Genomic DNA, 25606 nt, shown 5'->3' on the forward strand with positions numbered 1-25606 from the left:
GTATGTAGAACAGTGGAAAAAAGAGACACACAGCCAAAGAGCTGTAGAAATTGATGTGATCCTGGGTCTAGCTGAATACCTGAATATCTGCTCATGTGAGAGCTACAAGTCACTGAGGAGGAGAGAAAACCACTGCTTCCCAACACTGAGGCAAACCCCAATTCCCAGGGCTCCTTCAGGAAAACGTGTAAATCTGACTTTTCCAGAATCCTTGTTAGTGCCCAACACATGGAGCAGCGCCCCCAGAAAAGTCCATGCACAGGTCCTGAACCAGCTGCTCTATGTCTCACCTCTCCCAGCAAGCTTATCAAAAAGTCAGGTTGATTCCCAGGTATATTACCTGCCTGCTGTAACAGAACTTACACTCCTTAGAGGAAGACACTAGAGTTGAGGGCCCTTTTTGCCTAGGAGTCAGGCAAAAACTGACTTTGTAACTGAATACTAGCAAGTCTGGAGTACCTCTTTGAATCAAGAACCTTAATTTTTGGCACAAATTGTATCCCAACCATGTATTTTCAATAAGAGAGTAAACTGCTGAGCATATAGGATTACATGTCTGTAATCCTGTCGCTTGGGAGGTAGAAATAGGAGGATCAGAGTTAAAAATCATCCTGGGCTACAAATGAGTTCAAGGCCTGCATGAGCTACATAACACCTTGTCACTAAAAAATAAAACATCAGTTAAATAAAGATTCTGTGTATGTTGAAATTGACCAATAGTACAGCATGTCAGAGCTGTCAATAATGACTTCCTTTCTGAGTATTCTAACTGAGCTAGTTAGTGCTAGGGAGAGAGCTCAGGGAGTAAGCTTCTTGCTGTACAGCATTAGGAGTTGGGGTGTACACTTCTAATCTCGGCACTGTGGAGGTGGAGACAGGAAGATCCCAAGACTCGTTGGCCAGGCAGTCCAGCTTAGTTGGTGGCCCCAGGCCAGTGAGAGAATAGATGATATTCATGAGGATGTCTACTGAACTTGTCCTCTGTCCTCTACACTCACATGTGCGCGTGTGTACACACACACACACACACACACACACACACACACACACACACACTCAGAGAGACGGAGAATTACAAATGTGCAAAGAAATTACAAATGTCTTTAAGATTACTGAATTTAGGAGAGACTAGAGTTTCAGTAGTGGATTCTTAAATCTTGCCCCAAAGAGATCATAATATTTGTGACTCCCCTCCCCCACAAAAAGTAACTGTACCACTAATCAAAATAGGGAATGTTTTTTGAAACATTGATTGGTGTAAGATCGGAACTGAAGAGTAAAATATTTTGGACTTGAGGTTATTGGGGCATCGAAATAGAAATATCTGAAGAAGACCCACAATCAGAGTATTAATTTTACTTAATGTTTACTTAGCTTTCATAGTTTGATTCTGTGATCATATAGCATCTCTGAATGTCACAGAGATAAATAAAATACCAGATTTTGTCTTTGGACTGCCAGTTACTGGGTAGGAAAAAGAAGAAAAGGTCTAGTACCCAGAGGAAGGGGTGCAGCTCAGTTGGCAGAAGCGTGAATGCAGCCCTCCCTGGCTTTGAATGTTGGCACCTCCTAAGCCAGCCGTGTGCTGCACGGTGCATGTGGTGCAAGAGGAGCACAAGTTCAAAGTCAGCCTTGGCTACATGTCAGATTTGAGCTAGCCTTAGGATCAGAAACTCTAAATAAATAAATAAGTAAATAATTTTTTCCCTGTATTTAATATTAAAATAATTTTTGTGTTCCTTTGTAGCCACCTTTCAACGGTTTTGGGAAACAAGTTTGATCACGGCGCCGAAGCCATTGTACCTACACTTTTTAATCTTGTTCCCAATAGTGCAAAAGTCATGGCAACTTCTGGATGTGCAGCAATCAGATTTATTATTCGGGTAGGTTTCTCACAAACCCCTCCCCATCCATGTACTTAATTAAGTCATATTATTATTCTTTTTACCTCTCAAGGAAAGAAAATTGCTTTAGAATTGATTTTCTGGTAATAAAAGCAGTTCAGAGTTAATATAGAGCATGTAAATAATGCAAAAGCTTGCAAAATATACCCATTTGAATAGGGAGCATAATGCGTCTGTGTAGGTGTATATGTGCACTTGTGTATGTAATCACAGATGTTGCAGGTAGTGATGAAAGCAGCAAACACATTCTTAATATGGGCCGCTATATACATAGAGATTTTGATCAAATTAATGATGTTATAATTTCATAAAATACTAGAAATGGAGTGCTTAATAGCTAAATCAGGAATGAGAAAAATTGCCAGACCAAAGGTGACACAGATCCATGCTTAGATTCTGTATCTGTAATGAGCACTTTAGTGTTTACTTCACTAAGGAAAGCACTAGAATGAGGAGTTGAAGGGCAATATCTGTTGCTTCCTTGAATCTAAGAGCTTTGTGATTCAGCCAGAATGAAAGTTCTATTAAAAATCACCCTTTCACAGTGCATTGTATTTCAGTCATCAAGAGTGTGAGTGTAATATGATCTCAGTGACATGCAGTTATTATTTCTATACACATACACACCCCTGTGTTGACCTAAAAGCTCTTCCTGGGCATGTGAACAATGTCTGCCTTATGTATTGGTGACATCACAGCTATCTCTTGAAAACTATACCCATCATTTCACTCTGACTAGGGGGAATTTAGGTTTCTATAGACCTGATTTGCAGGGTTTTTTGTTTTTGTTTTTGTTTTTTTGTGGCTATTCCATAGCTAAGCTCCTTGAGTATAAGACACACAGAGGCACTGTGATGTGCACAGTGTTTTCATGCTTTTTTAAATTATCTTTTTCAGCATACCCATGTCCCTAGACTTATACCTTTAATAACAAGCAACTGCACATCAAAATCAGTTCCTGTGAGGAGGTAAGTTGTAGAGGAAAAGGTTTTTAGTATAAATTTTACCATTCAGTAATAGATTTAATTCTTAGTTTAGTGTAACAATTAGTTATAACTTCTTAAAATTACCCTTTCCATTAAAACAATGATATAATTTTTCAAATTTGTTTACCTTTACTATGTGAGTATGTGTGTGTGTGTGTGTGTGTGTGTGTACGCGCTCGCATGCGCTATTGTACTTTCGTGGAGATCAGAAGAAAACTTTCAAAAATCAGTTCTTTTTTTTAAACCATGTGGATCCTGGGGCTCAAAATCGGGCCACAAGGCTGGTAGTGAGCACCCTTAGTTGCCCAGCCATTTCTCTAGCCCGTGATACAAGCTTTTTACCACATTTAAGGGAAGGGGGATAAAGTAACTGTTGTGAGCACTCGAGTTTCTCAGATTTATCACTTAACTGTGGTTTATTTAGTTCGCTGATTGCCTTGTTCTTCAAAGTATAGAGTTAGGAGTAGCTAGAATTCTACAGCTGCCACTATTGTATATCTCAGTGCATGTATAAATTATGGGACTAATGAGTTCACCCCATAGACTGCAGATGAAACATTTAAGAGTTTCTGATTTTGTGTGTATAAGACAGTAAGTAGATAAATTAAGTCTGTTAGTCTCTCTCTTTCTCTTTATGATTTCTGGAAAAAAAGAACATTCATTTATTTTGAGAAAAGGTTTTGAAGTATTACCAGGCTGGCCTTGAACCCGTGATTGTTCTGCCTTCAGTTATCAAGTGCTGAGATTTCAGGTATGCACCATCACACCTAGCTTGATTTCTTCAAAACTTACTGCCATCAGCAATGAAGACCTGTGGAAGGCTAATGATGTAGTTCAGTGGTAGGGCACTTGCCTCACACTGAAGAGTCAAGGCCACAGCAAATACAAAGACAGTAGATATGTATATATAGAGAGATATATCTTTAGGCCCAATATTTGTGTGTAGAATTTTGGAGAGCAATACATTTTGCCTCGTATTTTGTCACTGGACAAAGGCCGAATAAGGCATCAGGTTCTTTACGTGATTTACAATTTTTAGACCAGTTAATCTAGTCAGCTCTTTGAAATCTTAGCAGTTGGAAAATAACAGCCCATAGGTAAATCTGACTAACAGCCCATTTTTCTAAAACCTCCAAATGAAGAACAGAATGGCTGAAGTTGAGAATTAGAGGGCTTAGGAGAAAACACATATGAATTTGCTTTAAAATCCTATGTGCACATAGTTAAGTAGAATCAAAAGTTCTAGACTGTCATGTACTTAGTGGCAGTCATTGTATATTTCATTCTGTGTGTATGATGTATGTTGGAGCTGCATAGCACATTTGAAAGTCAGACGACTACTTTGTAGAGTCATGAGTGCCTGCTAAGCCTTCTCTGGGTGCTGTCATAAATGTTTAATATTTAATGAACATTTTGAAATTAAATTATAGGACTCAAAAGTCCCTTTAAGCTATCTAGCATAATAATAGTTAAGTCCTTTAGATCAGTTTTTTTCTGATTAAGGTAATCTGAAAATATGTCTTGTGTGTTTAATTCAGGGGCAAAATGAAGTATTTTGAAAGAAAGTATGAATGTATTTCTCAGTATGTTTAATTGTAATTTAACGTTTATTTTTCAGGCGTTCCTTTGAATTTTTAGATCTGTTGCTGCAAGAGTGGCAGACTCATTCACTGGAAAGGTAGGCGCCCAACACACACACACACACACACACACACACACACACACACACACACACACACACAGAGTTTTATTCCCCTTCCAGAAAGCAGTATTTTACATTGTTTCTCATTTTGTCTTGAGATATTTGTCCTTGTCTTTCTTCCTTAGAGCTATGATGCTCTGTTCCTCCTGTGCATACAGTTGTGAATAGTGTGGGTTTTGGTGGGTTGGGTGATGGTCCCTTAGAATAGGTTATTTAACATCCTCCATGTGGAATTGGAAAAACATTTTTAAAATGCACTATGTGAGGTAGGTTTCTTAAATTGTAGTCTTTCATGTAGTGAATGGTTTGTCAGAGGGAAGAAAGGGGCCCCTTGTTTGAAAGAGATTTTTTTTTTTTAAAAGAGAATTGAGATGAGTGAACAGCTAGTTAGCTCTGTACAGGGCTGTGTAAGTACTGTTTCATGCTGCTTTGAAGTTTTCAAGCATCAGAGATAACCTGCATTTTTATTGAGTATATTGCTGATTTCTATTTTAATAGAATCACAGTTCTTTTATTTTTTTTAAGAATTTTTAAAAATTGTATGTGTGGATATGTCCATGGGAGTATGGGTTCCCTAGGAAACCAAAGGTGTCAGATCCCCAGAGGCTAGAGTTATAGTCAGCTATGAGCTGCTTGATGTGGGTGCTGGGGATCAAACCATAGTCGCCTGCAAGAATAGTATGTACTCTTAACAATTAAGCCATCTCTACAGCCCTTACAGGTTGGTTTGTTTGTTTGTTTGTTTGTTTGTTTGTTTGTTTTTAATAGAATTTTTTACCATAGGCATAAAGTAATTCAAAGTTTTTTTTTAAAGTTTTTGTTTGCTTGTTTGTTTGTTTGTGGCAGCTATTTGTATATTGGTTACATCTGTCGTTCTCATCCTGTGGGTTGCAACCCCTTTATAGGTTGAATGAACCTTTCACAGGTGTCACTTATCAGATATCCAACATATCAGATATTTACATTACAATTTATAACAGTAGCAAAATTTCAGTTATGAAGTAGCAGTGAAAATAATTTTGTGATTGGGGCTCACGACAACATGAGGAAGTGTATTAAAGGGTCACAGCATTAAGAAAGTTGAGAGAACCACTGGGCTAGATCATCCTTGTAGCAAATAACTTTTTACAGTTGTGGGATAGTAAAGAGCCAACCATATGGTTATTTCCCACCCTCAAATTTATAATAAGTTTTAAATTTAAATACTGCATATTTATTTACTTGTTAGGATTCTATAAAGATAATTATTTTCAGATTTTTAGTCTCTGAATTATCAGGAGGAAACAATATATGGGTGAGATGTGTAGGGCAAATTGTTAGAAACTCCTATAATCTTAGAGCAGGCCATATCTGTCATCCCACCCAGTTGAAGGCTGGGGAGATAGAACGTAAATCAAGTTGGCTCAGGCTGCACAGAAAGACTCCATCTCAAAAAGAAAAGAAAAAGAGAGAGAAAAGGATATTAGGTATTGTATTACACACTTGTAATCTCAGCACTCTGGAGGCTGATATAGGAAGATTGTTTTGAATTCAAGACCATCCTAGGCTGTGTAGCAACACTCTGCCTTTAAAAAAGAAAAGAAAATGCTATAATCATTAATTATTTACTAATTAATCTTCCGCTTTCCCCCTCCTTTGGGGTAGATGTGTACCATGTAGGAATTACTATTGTTTGTGGTGAAATACAGTATTAAGTATTAACATAAAGGTACATTTGTTGTGTAGACATGCAGCTGTCTTGGTTGAAACTATTAAGAAGGGAATTCATGATGCTGATGCTGAGGCCAGAGTGGAGGCAAGAAAGTAAGTCTGTACTATATTTTTGTGAAAACTCAATTAAACATGCTTTGAGGTATTTTGTTGTTGTTCTTAATGAATTACATTGAGAGATGATGATGTCACCAGTATCTCAGTTACTCTGTTTGACTAACTCTCCAGCAAAATTGAAATGCATTTTATCCACTAACTGTGCTAGACATAGAACAACTGACTTCCAGTTGTCATCTGTGCAGTCACCATTGTTCTCATTCCATCAGAGGGTATTCACTTTCATGTCAATAAGGCAACTGCATGTACTGGGTAGGTATTATGCACCTAACACTAAGTAAGGCTCCTGGTCCCCCCACCCCAACACCACCAACACCCCCACACACACTTTTTGAGACAGGTTCTCACTTTGTAACTCTGGCTAACCTGAAACTTACTTTGTAAACCAGGCTGGCCTTGAACTCACAGAGATCTGCCTGCCTCTGCCTTCTGAGTGCTAGGACTGAAGGCATGCACCACACCACAGCTGGCTTATTTCTAACTTTTAATACTGAAGAAAGTCCTGCAAAAATGGTACTGTCTCCGTTGATGCATCTGAAATCTGAGATTGGGGGTTCACTCAGGGCTACATGAACCATAAATGGCATAACTGGCCTGTGAACTGAGGTCTGCTTTTTCAAAATCCTGCGATTTTCCCCCTGGAATTCACTCAGTTTACACAGTTTTCACCTGACACAGTGAGTTTGTGTTCCTCCAGTCATGACAAACTGTTACTGATGGACTTTTCTTTCCTTTACAGGACATACATGGGTCTTAGAAACCACTTTCCTGGTGAAGCTGAAACGTTATATAATTCCCTTGAGCCGTCGTATCAGAAAAGTCTTCAAACTTACCTAAAGAGTTCTGGCAGTGTAGCATCTCTCCCACAGTCAGACAGGTCCTCATCTAGCTCACAAGAAAGTCTCAAGTAAGGTCATGCACTTGGTAGTTATGTGTAGTCCTCTCTCCAACTCTTCAGTTGGAGAGCTTGCATCTACTAAGACCTTGAATTAATGGGGATTTGGTTTTACTTAATTTCTTTGGGCTACTGTTGGTGTTGGACCATATACTAGCTTAACTATTCTTTGAGTTTTCTTTTAAGAATTTAATGATTCACATTTTGTTTCTGTATGTTCATGTTTGGGAACACTTGACTTCTGTGCATTTCTTTATACCATAAAATAATTGATGCTGTGAGTAGTACATTTCCAGGACGTGACATTGGAGGAATCACATGAGACAGGATCTGGTGGGCTAAGCTGCCTGTTATGCTGGTAATAACCACACTGTCTCTTCTACGTGAAGTTCTTTAGGATGCAAATGATTGGTAGTGCTAACATTGAGTTGTCTATGTGTTAAAAACCAGAGTGAATAAAGTAACCTGGTCTCTATCTTTTTCATTGCCAATTACTTTGCTTTATAGCTAGTTCTCGAAAACAATTGTTTTTAAAGGAAGATTTCTCAACTTTCTTGACAGCCGCTGTTTCATTCTTATTATAATGATCAATTAAGTCTTGCTACTAAAAGCATTTCTTTTTACCTTCCAGTCGTCCTTTTTCTTCTAAATGGTCTACAGCGAATCCATCAACTGTGGCTGGAAGAGGTAATTGCTTCTTTGAGTAAGAGTTACAGCCTATTTTGTCTATAAGCAGTAGCCTTTAAACTGCTTTGATGTGATCTACAATGAGAAAATATTTTCATAACCCAGGGTCACACATGCATGCACACTTACTGTAACTCTGTATGCTGTGTATAAGCTGAAGCTTTGGGAGGCAGTGCTTGCCTAGCCTTTTGTGATGTTTCCTGTTCTGTTTCGTTTCTTTAAAATGCTCGTTAGGACCCACTCAATTGATTTCACAACCATTAACAAGCCATAGCTCATAGTATGTTAAAACTCCTTTTAAGAACTAAAACTAAATTTCAGAATTTTTTTTTTTAATTTCAGAAGTTTAATGACTTGGCACAGACTTCCCAAGAGTAACAAAGCTCCATTAATTTTTCAATATCACTATTTCTAGAGTAACTTTTCTTGCATTTTCTAGTCGTCAAGAATAATAATGCTGTCATGGGTTTTAGTGTTTCATTTTCCCAAAACTGCCCTAAACGTCACCTCTTCAGATACCAAAACAGACCTGTCAATTTTATAATCAAAATTCACCGTTTTCCCATGAAAGAAAAATGAAGCAAAGAACTACTCAAAATTGCTGATGAAAACTTTGTTGTATCATAACTAACTGAGGCATTTTGACTTTAAAGTGACATTACAGTGCTATCCATTTTGGCCACTGCTGCCTTGTGGGTCCTGTGTTGGTGTAGATGATTAGCACAGGATAATTTAAAGTACTTGTGTCGTCATTTTGTTGGCATAATATAAGTAACACCGGCTACTTTGTTTTCTGCAGTATCGGTGGGAGGCAGCAAAGCCAGCTCCCTTCCAGGAAGCCTGCAGCGTTCTCGAAGTGACATAGATGTGAACGCCGCAGCTGGTGCCAAAGCGCATCATGCCGCTGGACAAGCTGTACGAAGTGGGCGCTTAGGCGCAGGTGCCCTGAATCCAGGTTCCTATGCGTCACTTGGTAAGACAGCCAATTGCATTCTTCCCCTGGTCTCAGTGAAGAGAAAATGATGAGTCACACCCATTTCTAGTTCATTCTTGCTTGTTGGGGATGACCCATGGACATGTTAGCCACCTTGTTTCTGTTCTTCTCCGTTGTCTTCCTCCTCATCCAATCAAACATTGTTCTTGACTCCATGATTGCTATAGGATTTTCCTAACTGCACTGATGACACACCTACCCACTGGTTACCAAGTGAAGGCACTGGCTTTGTAATCAGTTTCTCTGGTTTCTTGATCTTACTTCTATTCCTTTGCATTTGGGGATAAGGAGAACTGCAGAGTCTGTGTCTAATCAAAGCTTAGACATACATTCCAAATGCTGTTTGGAATTGGGTTCTTGGTTTTTTTTTCTGTATGTTTACGTATCATGAGCTTAAAAGTTTTAGGGCTGGTTATTCATGTTGTGTCTCTGTTGTATACTTCTTTCTTGCTTGCTGTTGTAGTGCTGGAACATTAAGCAGATAAGTTACTGGCATACAGTAAAGAGCATGGATATTTGGGACATGCGTTTGTGTGTGCTAGAATAGCGCTGTTGCTGAGTGATGAAGTAAGGCTAGATCATTGGGTGCATGGTGTTGAGACGTGTATTTCACAATTTTTAAGTATAAGTTATAACCTATTACACACAGTGTTACAATACATTCCAGATGACCAGTATCTTCAATAAAACTGTAAGACAACTGTTGAAAATGGAACAGATAAGAATTCATCTAATCTCACATCACAGAAAAAAATGTCTAAATATAAAAACAACTATGGTGAAAAAACTTAGATTTAAGTCTAATGTGAAAATACAAAATCAAGTAGCTGTGAGACAATTTTTGTCACATTCCACAAATAAAAAAAAGATAAGATGGCATTGTTTTCCAAGTCGAATACAGATGAGCTTACATAGATCATAAAAATAAAAGACACATAACAGCTGCCTGTAAACACCAGAACAAATGTTGGGTTTTGAGCATGGTCAAACAAGTTAAAAGACCTGTAACTCTAAAGGAAAGTTTAGTTAAATGCCCACTGTTGATGAGAGTGTGATGACCAGGGCCTTATTGAAAACAGGGATGAAGTGAATTAATGATGGTACACTATTTTCTAAATGGAAATTTAGTGCATGAAGCCTTTTTAAATGTTGAGTTTAGATCCAGGGCCATCCAGTTGGCTTAGTAAGTAAAGGTGACTGCTGCCAAACCTGATGAACTGAGTTTAACCATCAGGACTCGCATGGTAGAAGAGAACTTACTACTATAAATTGTCCTCTGACCTCCATATGTGTTCCATAGCACCCACTCGTAATATAATAATTATTAATAATAATAACTCAAAAAGTTTTGACACAATAATCTGGCATTTAAATAATCACACCAAAAATAAAAACCAACCAACCTTCCACTCCAGAACTTGGTCTGTTGTTTTATGCCCTCCTAATCTGATTGTCTTTGGAATTCAGACATTCCCATTACTCTACCTGTGCATTGTTTGCTAAATATGATCTTAGGCTATTTTTAGCCATATAGTAATTATGGCGTGGTGTTCTGATGATAGACATGGTCTCCATGCTACTCATGTTCCTGACTGTAGATATCTGGGTAGAGATGGTGTTTAGAAAGAATGTGACACTCCTAAGATCCATGGAAAGTACTGGAAACTCTGGGCTCATCTTTGTTTTAGTTTTGTTGTCTAGAGTGGGGAGAAGATCCCCTTGAGGCGTAGAGACTAAACTGGCCTATGCCTCAAGAAAGCTGTGAGGGGTTGGCACGGAGGGTTCTGTCAACCTAATAGAATAAATGAAATAAAAAGTGGTTACCTTAAAAAAGGGGGAGGGGGTGGAAGAGGAAGAAAAGGAAGAGGGAAGAGGAATCAAAACAAACCAAAAACCAGGTGTGTTGGTGCATACCAGCCAGGGCTACATAGGAAGACACTGTTTCAATAAAATAAAAGGACGTCAAAACATGGCTGGGGCCTGGGCAGCGGTGGCGCACACCCAGCACTCGGGAGACAGAGCCAGGCGGATCTCTGAGTTCGAGGCCAGCCTGGTCTCCAGAGCAAGATCCAGGACAGGCACCAAAACAACACAGAGAAACCCTGTCTCGAAAAAACAAAAAACAAACAAACAAACAAACAAAAAAACAACCAAAAACATGGCTGGGAAGATTTCTCTCAATGGATAAAGCACTTGCTACACAAGCTTGAGGATCTGAGGTCAGATCTTAGCACCTCCCTAAAGCTGGGCATTGCAGCACACACCTTACCTCTGTCCCTGTGCAACCCTGTACACTTGTGACTGGTAGGCTCTGCTTTCTTCTACATTGAGCCTTGTTTATCATGGATGAACATACAGAATTCAGAAGGAATATGTCGTTTTTTTCCAGCAAACACTTCCTGCATTTAATTTTTAACAAGGCTTCTGACAAGTCCTGAGGGTTTGGTAGTTGTGCATTCAGATTTTCAGTCTGTTCATATGTTGGTGAGAAATAAGAGGCTAAAAAGGAGGTTTGTTGACTGTCCTGCATTTTTGAGTTGAAGTTGCTGTGTGGCCAAGTGTTTAAGAAATGAAACAGTTGGGGTCAAATGGGTATAGAAAGAAAGAGTCACGTTAAGTTCCATACTGTCTTCAGTCAGTTGCCACTGGTTAATTTGCTTTTGTTTTCTCTAAAGCACTGAATTGTTGGCAGAAAGGTCGCTTGAGTGTTTTGAAATTTACCTGTTTACTTCTGCAGAGGAAACTTGGTGTCATACAAGATGGTCAGGATGTGTGTGTGTGTGTGTGTGTGTGTGTGTGTGTGTGTGTGTGTGTGTGTTTATATTGGAGGTATAGCTCATGATAAATGCTTACCTAACATGCATGCATAGTTTTATACATATTTTCAATAAAGCATTTATGGAATTGCCTGAATGGAAAAGAAAACAAATAGTTTTGGTAAGGTCATTTGGAGAAAAGTGAATTTTCTGTTGGTTGTGGAGGAAGTTGGCACTGGAACCTGTAAATTATTCCCATGCTTGATGGACAAGAAAAGGGGTGGAAGAGCTCTGAAGCTCCTCACGGTTCTGGCACTTTCCCTCCTCCTCCTCCTCCTCTTTTTAAAAAGATGTTTGGAGTTGGTGCAGCTTCTGTGCAAGCCGTGGGGAATGGGATGTAGACAGCAGGGCTGGGAGGCAGCCTTGCTGTGGAAGGCAACAGGAGCCGGAAGAGAGGGAAGTGGAGGGAGTGGTAGTTTCAGACATGGTATTTGCAGCAGCAGGTGGGTATTAAGGAGAGTGTCATTGGAAGATTGTAATTTTCTGCCTGGGAATTCTTGGTCCAAGAAATGACTTTAGGTTTTGAACAATCACTGAGTGGGGTACAGGAGGATGGACATTTTTGGACTTGGCATAACTACCATACATTTGGGTCTCATGGCTGAGGTTTATTAGAGTGAAAAGCAGAACTAGTAGGGAGAAAGCCTTGTCCAGTCATCTGGGTGTCTAATATATGCTTTGTAGTTCTTACTCTAGGGCTGGTTTTAGGAAGACTCCTTCCTCTGGCATGAATGCTGCAACATGTCAACCAGCGTTTCTGCCAGAGAAGCTCCTTTAAGACTTCTAGTCCAGGGTGGGGTAGGGAGAAGGGCTGGTCATATTGGCTTTGCCTGCTCAGCAAGCCACAATTATCAGAATTCCAGACACCCAGAAGAAAGTAGGTGCTTGCCACAAATCATACTGTTTGAAAATGGTTCAGGCAGACTGCTGTACCTCTGCTGTCACTTAACCTTGTTACTATAGGGGGCATTCAGAGCTGAGTTAGTGGAGGCCAGCCTCACACACAGGACTTGCCGAAGAACAACAGCACCCAAGCATGGTGGCGTATACCCTCAACTGCAGGGAGACTAGAACAAAAGGATTGTGACCCCAGGCCTCAAAAACAAGAGCTTTGTTGGTCCTACTATGTTAATTCTTTCTTGTGCCAGATATTAATGGCCAGGTCTTCAGTAGTACCATCTTACCATGTGGCTGTGTGATTTTTCTCTATGAACTCATGGAATAGAGACAGAGAGTTCTTAGATTTACCCATGTGTGATTATAGGAGCTGAAAGTTCAAAGAAAAGATGGGATTTGGGAGCAGCCAGATGGCAAACTGAGCCTGTACAGTGAATTTTTGTCTTAAAAAAAAAAATGGGGGGTGTTATAACATCTTTTCCCTAATATACTAAGTTTTCCTCTGTTCTTTGCTTGCTCTTTCTTCAAAGAGGATACTTCTGACAAGATGGATGGTAAGAGTTACTTTTATAATTCTTTTCCACATTTCTATTGGGTCCTTGTTTATTCTTTTATAATCTTCTGAAAATATACTACTTATCATGAATTTTAATGTAGAAATGGCTACATGACTCACTGGTTGAATTTTGAGTTGCTGATATCCATTTTTTATCTCCTTGTACTTTTTTTGCAACTTAAGTCAGTTTCCTGAAATATTTCTCATGAACCCTGAAAAATGGGACTCAGTATATTTTTAATTTCTTATTTTCTTTTACAATACTGGATTCAGAGGGAGGAAAGGGCTTTGATAAGTCTTTTGCTTTAACATATGAGACATTTAATTAAAACTGAAGTTTAAACTTTGCTTTTTAAATTCCAATATTAAAATTATTGCAGTTTGTCTAGAGTTGCTTTGGTTTAGTAACAAATCTGTACAGTGTTCTGTGTGACACTAGAGAGACATCATCGCAACTTTCTCTTCACTCTGTCAGGGCCTATAATGTTTGTTAGCTGGAAGTTTGAGCTTTCTTAAAAAATTGGTAAAAAGATACTAAAACAAGACACTTTTTCTATTAATTGTTACATAGACTTTACAAATTGACCTCAATTTTTTTCTATTTTAATGAAATGGAAGCATTATTTAATCTCAAGTTGCCAACATGATTATTATTTTTAGTATCTCTATTTTAAAGTATGTCATAATTAAAAAGTTTTGAATGAAATGACAGCCATCAGGAGGGGGTTTCTCTCTCTTTCTCTCTCTCTCTCTCCCTCTCTCTCAGATGTACTCAAACCTTGATATTGCTGGAGTATTTAGAAAATCTATCACTTCCCAATCACAGTATTTCTCTTGTTTGGGTCAGAATCATCAGCCTTTTTGAGGCATCACTGATGGTGTGTGTCACTGACCTTTTGTAGTAGTGAGTTCTGATGTGTGTACTTGGTCATTTTCAGCAGATTTCACACACATTGTAAGTAATTCTGTTGAGTAAATAGCTGAGGACTGTTGTTGGGTCTTTGAATTTGCATATGCTTTGATGAAAAAATTAGGCAGATGAAACCTAGGTCATGGATTTGATTTCTGTACTAGCCAGTTGTGGGTTTTTGGTTTTTTTTTTTCCCCCTAGTTCCTTTATGGGTTACCTTTTGAAAATGAACAGAAAAGATTTCTGCTTTAGAAAAGTCTATATAAAATTTTATTTGCAAGAAAAAGTAATTAAAGAGTTAAATTGTTTTTAAGTGATTAATTTCTCAGATTTCTTCCACCCTTTTAAAATTTAAGAATGAAATAAAGAAGTGTTCACAAAGAATTTTGCTATTTTTAGTTGTCTGGTTTTAAGTTTTTTGGTGTGAGCTGTGAATCAAATTCTGTCAGATTATTTTTTTTCTCATTTGAATGTTTTCAAGGCTATAGCATATCTAACTACAAGTTATACTCTGCTTTTACCTTTTCACATGAATCTTGGGGGAGGGGATTACCAGGTAGCATTTTCAGAATTTGTTGAAATCCTGTTTTATTTCTCTTATTTAGGAACAGCATCTGAAGATGGTAAGAAGTAAATATTTTGTTAGTAACACAAATACCTCTACCACACTGTTTTCATTGGTAGGACTTAAACTAAACAGGCTAATTTATCTACAGACCTTTGTCATTTACCAGCTGTGACAGCTTCTACATTCCACATTTGGTTGTGTTCATTGTCTGTGAATTTTTTTCTAATTCTTCATCATGCAGTTTTGCTTTATATCTTGGATCATCTCATGCTAGAAAAACATAATTGCTTAACATGTTAAATAATATCTTGTATATAATTTCATTTTTCCCAGTAATGACAATAGAAATACTTTTATTTTTGCTTTTAAAAAGGTTAATGCCAAGTCATTTCTATTTGTAGGAATTCTGCTTTATCGTTGGACATCAAATACTTTTATTCCATCTATTTTGAAATGTATCTTTTGATTTTTTAATCAGTGACTAGGTAATTGGTCCCTGATTCAAACTGGGTTTGAGAATATAACTACTTGCTGCATATACTTTCCTGAATCAGTTCACCTTCAAAAAATATTTATTCCTTCTGAATTTGTAGAAATGAAGTCAATTTTTATATTTATCTTTCCTGAAGGCTTTCTCATTAAAGCCTTTTGTTTTGAACATGATGTTTTTTTCTCTAAGTTTGACATGAACGACTATTAACTGTGTGGTGTGCTTAAAATAGTTTTCTGTTTTAAGTTTAAATTGGAGTACTCTAAAAATGTGAATTCTGATACTGAAAATGAATGGCAGCTTACTTCAGCACTTTTTAATTTAAAGCATTAGTATGTGGCTAGAACGTGGATGACTTCTTTATTCAGAAATAATCACTAGGTCCCTCTGCACTACTCTTCAGTTATGAGGACATTCTGTCCCGCCCAGAGCAGACTCCTAAAGCCTGAGGGACTTGCAGTGTGGGCTCCCAGGGCCTGGCAGTTGACAGCACCCAGGCTGTGCCCACGAGGCTCCTCCCACTCTTCTGACCTCACCCAGTCCTTCATTTTTAAGTCCTGCTCTTCAGTATGTTCTTTTCTAATCAATGTGGTTATATTGCACTAGTCAGGATTTTGGAATTTCCTACAAATTGTACCTCTTATTTAAAAGATTCTAAACACTTTTTATTTTTAACTGTGTTCAACATCAGTGTGGATCTGTTTGAGACTTGCTGGAGAGCACCAAAGTGCCTAGTAGTGAAGATTTTACTGCCACTGGTTCTTCCTACTGGCAGCTTACACAGATAGTTTGATGAACTTAATTTCGTTAGTTCAAGAGCTCTAGAAATAGCGAGGTGGGGTGACGCATGTCTTTAATCATGCAGATCTCAGTGAGTTTCAGGCCAGCCTGATCTACATAGTGAGTTCTAGCAGGACCAGAGACCCTATCCGCTCTTCCTTCCTCCCAAACCTCTCGAAATACAGTGAGGGTATTTGTAGTCTGGTTTTACAGAGGGCATGAGGTGGAGGTGATCTAGGAAGAAAAGGAGATGAAGTGCCAGCTCTCTGTGATATGTACTCTCCTTCCTGAATTCCTCCTAGGAAAATTGTTTGTCAGGAGAAAAGAGTGAGCACATCCCTGTGTACCTGTGGCCGTCTGATCTAAGATAACTTGGCTGTGGCACCTCTTTAGAAGTACACTGTCAGTTAAAAAAATTGCTTGGGCTTGTTTAGAGCTATGGGGCATATTTGAGAACAGTCTCATTCCCTAGAAACTGGAAATTTTGGGGAGTTTTGTTTTGCTTTGTTTTTGTCTTATGAATGTCTCACTGTGTAAACCAGGCTGTCCTTCAACTCAAAAAAGAGATCCACCTGCCTCTGCCTCCTGAGTGCTGGGATTAAAGTTGTGTACTGCCATGTCCAGCATAATTAGTTATAACCACTACATTAGTAATACCAAACTAAGGATGAAAGTCTTCTGTAGTTTGAGTTGATTCTTACATAGAACAAACATGTATAAAGCAGTATATACCTGGGCTTGGTGATATACAGGCTGTAGTCCCAGATACTTGGAAGCTAAGGCAGAAGAATCTCCTAAGCCAAGGAATTCCAGATAAGCCTAGGTGAAATGCCATCTCAGAAAGCCTAAACTGTGTACTTTTACATTTTTTTAAAAGAGCCTGTGTGAAAGAACGATTTTCTTTTAATGATGTATTTATTTGCATTGGTGCATTTGTGTAAGGGTGTTGGATCCCCTGGAATTGGAATTACAGACAGTTGTGAGCTACTATGTGGGTACTGGGAATTGAACCCCGACCTCTGGAAGAACAGCCAGTGCTCTTAACCACTGAGCCACATCTCTCTAGCCCTGTACTTTTACATTTTTAAGAGATGTATAATATGTAAGTAATGGCTGCCTTATTTCAGAATTTAAAAAAAAAATACTTGAAAATAGCGGAGATTCCCCCTTCTTAATACTAAATACTATTATAGGAAATATTTTAATTCTGTTAATATTTATTCCTTAGGTCGGGTGAGAGCCAAGCTTTCTGCACCACTTGCTGCTGTGGGGAATGCCAAGACTGATTCTAGAGGAAGAAGCCGGACAAAAATGGTGTCTCAGTCCCAGCGTATGTACTGCTCATCAGTCTCTCCGTGTTTGTCAGTCTGCTAGGATGAATGTGTTTCTTTATATTACTGTGTTAGGAGATGAGCAGGGGATAAATTCAAAGCTGATTTTAAAAGCAACAAGCTACATACTGAGTTCTTGTTCTGTACTTTAGGTTCATCATCACCTGACAAAAATGAAGGTATTTTTTTTCAATGTTTCGGGTCAGTTGTTGTGCATGTTTGGGATTTTTTTTGAGTGGGTGTTGTCTTGTGTTTGTATTGGTAGGGCCACATCATTGATCCACCACTTAGAAAGAAAATCTTCATCATCTATACAGATGTTTGCATGGAGATACTTTAGACACGAATCTTTAAAGTCAAGGTTCACATTCTACTCAGAAACTTGCAGGTGTGGAAAATTGTGCCGTTAGAGGCAAAATGATTTCTAAGTATTAGATAAAATCTGTTTCTATCTAGCAGACACTATGCAAAGAGAGATAAGTAGTGTCTTCTTACTCTCCCCAAAATTTGTTAGATCATCTTAAATTTTGGTCAGTGTTTTGGGCAAGTGTGTACTGACTTACAGTGAGAGAAAAAGTAGGCTGAAATAATCAATTCTAGTAAGTTTAATGTGAAGTTTGAGGTTTGTGTTCTTACTGTTTCATTGGTCACTTAGTTCCTTAAAAGAACAATTAAAAAGCACAATTTTAGGACTAGGTAAAATGAATCATCTGTTTCTGTATTTTCAAACAAGTAACCCATATATAATGGCATGTTTAACTGGAAATAATTTCTTCCATTCCCTCTTGACTAAGAGATTGTCCTCAGCACTCTCTCAAAAATCAGATAGTTTTTCTGAAGAAGTCATGATTAGGGTTCTTCTGTATAACCTAATTAATTATCTTTGAAAAGAACGGGTTTAAAGATGATTGTCAGGTTGTAGATGTCCCATTTGTTTTATTAGCCTGGTTCCTGGATCTTGGGATCGGGGTGGGGGGTTGGGGTGGAGAATAAGGCTCAGAGAGACACTAGGGCCCTTGAGTACATGTCTCACAACACCCTCTTTCCAGCATGAGGATGTCCAGCAGACTAGCATCAGGAGCTTTCCGCAGGAATCCTAACTAAGTGGAAAGATTTGGTAGAATTTGTTTTCCAAATGAAGACTACTTATAGACAGCCAGAATGACACATGGTCCTATGTGTCATGGAACAGATCAAAAGTGGATGATAATGCCACATTCTCCTGTGAGTCTGTGAGCTTTTGGAGTGATTCTTAGAGTACATTAATTAGCAATGTAGCCTCCCTTCTCCTTGAGTACTGCCCAGACCAACATCAGTACAGCCTGGGAGCTAGTTAGAAATACAGGGTCTCACATACTACCACAGACTATTGAATCTGATCACTGATTGGTCTGTGCTATAGTAAAGTTTGAAGACTTTGGAACTATAATGCCCAAGGTAGAGTCCTGGCTCTTCTAGGTTAAAGTTACTTTATTCCTCTGTACCTACTCATAAAAGGAGGAGGATAATAGCATCTACCCCATGAGACTGTCATGAGCATCAAATGAGAGAGTATATTTAATGCAGTTAAAACAGTATCATCTTGAGAGTAACTGCCATGACTATTACCTGATAAGAGTGTCCTTGTTAAGCTGGACAGTTCAGCAAGAGCACTGGCTGCTCTTCCAGAGAACCTGGGTTCAATTCCCAGCACCCGCATGGCAGCTCACAACTGTCTGTAACTCCAGTTCTAGGGGATCCGATACCCTTACACAGAGTCTATATAGGTAAAACACTAGCACACATCAAATAAATAAATAAATTAGCCTTTTGAAAAAAAGATAGTCCATGTTATTATTCATAATAAACTGAAAGTCATGTTGCTGTTACATATTTCTATACCTGGCATTCTTACTGCCCTCATGAAACAGACATAAGCACTGAAGTTAGAATGTTTAAAACTTAAAGAGAATCACAAATTGTCCAGGCCTAGGGTTTAAGGATAAAACTTAATTGTGAAATAATTTTCTGACTTCTTCGCCTTTGTTGGGGCCCTCTTTTTCAATCACTGCAACTTCAGATCACTTATGAAAAATAGAATTATTTTACATTTGACTTGTTGAACCTCATAGGACTTTAAGATCCAAAGACATTCCCACTATAAAATCAGGCAAGTCTTAGATCATATTAGAAAGATTTTATTTGTTTGCTTGTTTATTAACTTGAATGAGTATGTGTCCCTTTCAGATTCTTTATTAAAAGATGTGTGATTTGTATGCAAGTTTCTTCACAACGTATTTGTATAGGAGTATTACTGTGACCTCCATCTTCACTTCGTTGTAGTGATTCATAAGGGGTTGCATGGTTTTGTATTCTCATCTAGTGGGAAGAGAGAGAGAGAGAGAGAGAGAGAGAGAGAGAGAGAGAGAGAGAGAGAGAGAGAGAGAGAGAATCTCTTGGATCAAAGCAGGTGTGTTGAGGTTCACCAGAATAAATGAAAGCAGACCTAATGGAGAGACTTGTAGATTTACTTTAAGAAGAACTGTGTCCTCGCTCTGGTGGTGACTGGTGGTGTACAGTTGATGTACAGCCTGTCAGTAGCCTTCTCCCTTCCACCCACCTCTTGCTTTTCTGTGAATCATAAGAAAAATTAAATTCGTAGCTTTTTCATCTCCTTTTTTCTTCAGCTATAAGATGTGTTATTTTTTCCTATATCTAATTTTCAATTAAATGTTTAAATAACAAAATTGTAAACATTTAACGACTTAGATTTGGGACTTCCCATAGTGGACAAGCTGAAGAATGTGCATTGACTTTGCACTTTCATTTCATCTGCTTTGTACATGAGTGTCAGCTGTAAAAACTGTTAAGTGTGCTGCTTTTGTGACAGACGTTTGTGCTATGGAATTTTTTTAAAATTTGCTCTTTTTTTGTGTTAGGTTTTTTTTTTTTTTTTTTTCCTTGAGAACTGACTAAAGCTTTGTTATTTCCATCTGCCATCCATTTTAAAACTGTTCCTCCCCTCTTGGTGGATTATAACCCTTGCCCTAATTCTGCCTTTACACTTGTTCAGGATCACAATCTGCTAATACCATTGGTGGTAAGACTCTATAGACTTGATGTGTGCACCTGTTGTTTGCTCACCTGTTCTCATTCACAAGAATGCGGTCTATTCAGCAGAAATTCATATTCGATACTATTCCACCATTCTGTGACTGTACTGAAGCAAAAACTGCTAGTGAGTTCTCTTTGGCCTGTCTTCCTAATATCATGAAGGCCCTAAAAAATTTAAATTATCCAAGTTGACTCTACAAGTACAAATATTAAGAAGAGAGGGACCCATAGTAACATTTTTAAATTCGGCAACATGAAAAAAAATAGTTATCTAACTTCAAGTTTTGCTTTGGGACATTTCTGTTCCATACTCTTCTCTAGGGTAAGCATGCCCTTTTCTTCAATTCTGGTGACTCTGCTGGAGAAAGAGCCTCAGTATTTAATTTTAGGTATAAATGATTCCCAGTTATAGGTGATGGAAATATCCTGGTCTTCCAGGAGAAGAGAGGATATGCTTATATGAAATGAATATTGCTAACTGCATTCCTTAAGGAGAGGGCATGCGTGTGTTTAAGTATCTAGAGATTGAACTTGCACACTTTTAATCAATTCAGTGAATGCAAAGTAATATGCTTCTAAACTGCACGTTTATGTCTGCTGAATAGACCCACATTTCATGGAGTTCTCTAGTCTTTCCTACCAGTACCTCCACCTACACAAATGTATTACTGGTTTTAACAGAATTCATACTGTATGTGCTCAGTTCATTATAGTTTCTATATCATTGCGAGTTTTCTCATAACTTCCATTGGCCTCGCTTGCATTGTGAGTTTGTGGCATGTTGGGTGTTTGGGTATTTTTGTGTGTATGTTTAGTTTAGATATTGCATGGAGAAAACAGATGCCTCAGATATCCTTCAAAGGAGAAAGAAACCAGATTTGAAGATTCTTCACCTACAACATCATGAAACTTTTGAGTGAACAGTCATTTTAAAGTAGACGAATAATTTCCCTATAATTTAGAAATCTTCTACTCAATAAGTAAATTTTTATTGTCACAGGAAGCACTGCTTCTTCATTTTATAATATTGCTATCCCCAGTGGAATATATTTTTTGTATGTGTGCTAATGACATTTAAGAACTAACCAAGAGCCGGGCGGTGGTGGCGCATGCCTTTAATCCCAGCACTCGGGAGGCAGAGCCAGGCGGATCTCTGTGAGTTCGAGGCCAGCCTGGGCTACCAAGTGAGTCCCAGGAAAGGCGCAAAGCTACACAGAGAAACCCTGTCTCGAAAAACCAAAAAAAAAAAAAAAAGAACTAACCAAGAATATGAATTGGACTAAGTAAACCATGCCCAGAAAACATAACAATAAGGATCACAGCAGACCACTTCCAGTTTGCTCGTATTTGTTATCCTGCATAGAGTAGCGTAATCAGGAGCTTTTAAAGCTTTTGTTTTTGAAAGTTCCCAAGAACTCGTTCAAGTTACTTTAAGACAGCTCGCTATAATTTAAAATGGCACCCTCTGTAAGGAGGATGAGACAGTCCTGAAATGCCTGCCTTGTACACAGTGCCCTTTTGACAGCCAGTGCGCATTCCCATTGGCATTTGACTCTTTAATCTGCTGCTTGGAAATGAGACACAATTGAGTAAGATTGTGCAGTATGAGCAGTGACTTACAGTGTAGTAAATGTGGGTAGCAAAGAGAAAACGTTTCCCCTGAAGATTTGTTTAAACGCAAGTTTAACTTTTCTATACTTTTACCATTCAGTTAGATTGTATCTTTGAGCTGTCTGATCCATTTTTTTATTCAATATACACATAAAGCACTTCAGTCAACCAAGTCATCCCCCTTAAAAAGGTAGCCCATGTGTTTCTAGTTTAAAAGTGGTTTTCTTCCCGAGTATGGTTGTACATGCCTACAATCCTAGTACTTAGGGGGTAAAAGCAGGAGGATCGCTTCAAATTCTAGACCAACCTAAAAGAGTCAAGAATGCCCTGTCTAAAATGCATCTCTTAACGCTGCTTACTCCATACCCAGATCTCTGGGAGTTTTTCTGGCTCTCCCTCTCTATCTCCCTGACAACATCTCTGACTTCTTTGGCATTTCCCTGGGAGTTCTGGTCTACCCTTAGTACTTGTATGTCCTAGAATGTGGCCAACCAAGGGCTCTCTGCCTTCAAATAGCAAAAACAAAATTTTCTTTCTCAGCTGGCCCAGTTTTGTCAACATTTAATTTAAATTTAGTGCTTTTATGTATTCTTTGATAATTTCATACATTGTATACTATGTATCATGGTCATACAGTTTCCCTTACCTTTATTCCCAGTCACTTTATCTTCCCCTTCCACCTGCATGTCCTTTTAAAAAAAAAAACATAAATAAATAACCGGCTGAGTCCTATTAATGCTACCAGCATGTGTGTGTGAGGAGGTGACCTACTAGGGTCCACACCATGGGAAAAGAAAATCGACTCTCCCTTCCCCAGTAGCCATCAACTGCCGGAAGCTCTTCAGGTATGGGTGGGGCCTCCTGAGCCCTTCCTCCATCGATGCTGGACTATTAACTGGATGGATCAAGTGCAGGTCACCTAGGCTGCTTTGAGTTAGTGAATATAGTAGTTATGTCATGTCCCCAAACTACATTTCACAGCACTACTTCCCTTACCCCTTACCTTCTTTCCATAATGCCTTCTGCAATGTTTTCTGAACCTTGTATGTCGGGGAGCTTAATAGAGAAGTCCCATTTAGAGCTGAGCACTCAATGGTTGCTTATTCTAAGCTCTTTGGACAGTTAGGAGTCTCTGCATTAATCACTGCCCGTTGCAAAAAGAACCTCTCTGACCAGATTGGAAAACAGCACAGTTTTTAATTTTGTAAAATTTAAAAATATGAATAGCACCACCTGACCATGCCCAGAGATATTTCATGAGGCAAATTATTTTAAGAAAAAGCAAGTTGTCATTGTTATGTACACAGCACAAATAATAGTAGTAGTAGAATTTACATCCTTTTAAGTAGTAATAGTAATAGAGTTTACATCCTTTTGAGTAATGCTTTTCACAGAGCATCTTAACCATATCAAACACAGTGTCAAATATGGGATTGCTCTGGGAATCTTTTTACTGTTGGTCTCAAAAATCCCAGTCCTGGGGCTGGATAGATAGTTCAGTGGCTAAGAGCACACTGACTGCTTTTCCGCAGGACCTGGGTTCAATTCCCAGCACCCACATGGCAGCTCACAATTGTCTATAACTCCAAGATCTGACATCCTCACACAGATATACATGCAGGCAAAACACCAATACACATTAAATACAAAGAAATATTTTTTTAAATCCCAATAATATTGCCACTATCAAACATATGCTTGAGTAGTTTATTCTTCAGTGCTGGTATACGGAGCACATTTTCCCCAGCAGGTTATGTTTGTTTATAAATCTTCCTCAGTCCATTTCTTTGCTCTTAGAACCTGACATACTACCACAGTTTTCTGGTCTTTTTGCAAGTTCCCATGGCATCAATGTTTGCATATTTTTATATGTGTTTCCTGTTTAGCTGGCAGCCGTTCTGGGTCTCCAGGAAGAGTTCTAACCACAACAGCCCTCTCTACTGTGAGCTCTGGTGCTCAACGAGTCCTGGTCAGTTCAGCTTCAGCACAGAAGAGAAGCAAGATACCAAGGAGCCAGGGCTGCAGCCGAGAGGCCAGCCCCTCTAGGCTTTCAGTGGGTAAGACTGTGTGCGAGCTGCCACCTTGGGCTTCCTTGAAAGTTCAAGGAGAATTAATGTCGAGGTTGCGGAAATGTAGGGTATGAATTGAATCTTGACATGTGCGCACACAGGCACTCACACAAGCACATGTGGAGGTCAGAGGGCAACTTGTAGGAGTCATTCTCTCTCTACCAGTTCCGGGATCAAACTAAGAGAGATTGACAGGCGTGCCTGAGCCATCTTGATGACTTTTGTAATATTCAACGCTATGCATTTGCTTCATAAGATGACTTTAAAGTTGAAACATGGCTCAGTGGGTAAAAGCACTTGCTGCTCTCTCATAGGACCTGAGTTTGGTTCCCACCATCCATATTGGGCAGCTCACAACCACCTGTAACTCCAGTTCCAAGGATTCTGGCGCCATCTCCTGGCCTCTGTAGGGACTCACACATGTGGCACACACTTAACACTCACAAACATGCACACATAAATAACTTTATTTTTTGTTGTTTGTTTGTTTATTTGTTGAACCATGGTTTCACTCTGTAACCCTGGCTGTCTTGGAACTCGTTCTTTAGACCAGGCTGGCCTCCAACTCACAGAGATCCGTCTGCCTCTGCTTCCCAAGTGCTGGGATTAAAGGCGTGTGACAACACAGCTGGCTAAATACTTTTCTTAGGTTGTGAACTGTTGGGCATAGTGACTAAGCCTGGGGCAGAGGCAGAAGAATAGTGAATTTTAAGTCAGCCAGGGCTACATAGCAAGACTCTGTCTCTTACAAATTATTTTAAAGACAAAAATATTATAAAAAGTATTTTGTTGTGAGTAAAGTTTGCTACCAGGACATAGTCTGCCATGACCCACCTCTTCCTAAGAGGACACTGACTGCTGTGTATTGCAGAGTGTGGGAAGGAACATCTGGCTGCTTTGGTCTACAGTGATGCCTCCCTAGGTGTTTTCCCAACAATTTCTGACTTTTTGTGGTTTTTTTTTCAAGCTTTTATAAAAGAGCCATATTTTCTTCTCATATCCTTACTGACGTTGTCCTCTCAGTAAGACTCAGGATGGGTGGAACTTCTTGCCTTAGAGTTGCTTCTTCCTTGGTGTGGTGGTGGCCTGGCCCTCTGGGAGGCCCTTTCACTGCTTTCCCAGATTGCGTGAACTCATCCTTGGATCACCTCATTTTTCTTGATTTACTCGTTTGCTTTGCCTCATACATTTTCTCAAATAAATTCCTCAGAAATTATGTTTAGGAGTCCAGGTTTTTGTCACTGCATAAGAATGTCTTTATTTAGTTAAGAGCTGGGGACTTCCTTCAGGAAATCTTCAGATTTGTAACACCAAGGGCTTCTGGGATTTCATCCTCACTATCTAGCTTCCTTTTGTTTTCCAGACATTACTTTAGATTCTTCTTATTCTTACTTTTTTTTTTTTTTTTTTTTTTTTTTTTCTTTCTGGTTTTTCCAGACAGGGTTTCCCTGTGTAGCTCTGGCTGTCCTGGAATTCACTCTGTAGACCAG

At 38.9% G+C, this 25606-nt stretch overlaps 1 protein-coding gene across 4 annotated transcripts in view; it reads left to right on the forward strand.

The window, feature by feature from the left end:
* Clasp2 (cytoplasmic linker associated protein 2) overlaps positions 1 to 25606 on the forward strand; it is a 189286-nt gene that overhangs the window by 101768 nt on the left and 61912 nt on the right. For all 4 annotated transcript variants that reach the window (XM_059268804.1, XM_059268805.1, XM_059268806.1 and 1 more), the window contains 9 exons: positions 1748 to 1883; positions 2802 to 2872; positions 4509 to 4568; positions 6318 to 6395; positions 7159 to 7326; positions 7946 to 8001; positions 8801 to 8974; positions 17241 to 17342; positions 23934 to 24104. In XM_059268804.1, coding sequence (XP_059124787.1) covers positions 1748 to 1883; positions 2802 to 2872; positions 4509 to 4568; positions 6318 to 6395; positions 7159 to 7326; positions 7946 to 8001; positions 8801 to 8974; positions 17241 to 17342; positions 23934 to 24104 — 1016 coding nt within the window. The remainder of the gene's footprint in view (positions 1 to 1747; positions 1884 to 2801; positions 2873 to 4508; positions 4569 to 6317; positions 6396 to 7158; positions 7327 to 7945; positions 8002 to 8800; positions 8975 to 17240; positions 17343 to 23933; positions 24105 to 25606) is intronic.

Source organism: Peromyscus eremicus, chromosome 7 (genome assembly GCF_949786415.1).
Source record: "Peromyscus eremicus chromosome 7, PerEre_H2_v1, whole genome shotgun sequence".
Classification (NCBI taxonomy): domain Eukaryota; kingdom Metazoa; phylum Chordata; class Mammalia; order Rodentia; family Cricetidae; genus Peromyscus; species Peromyscus eremicus.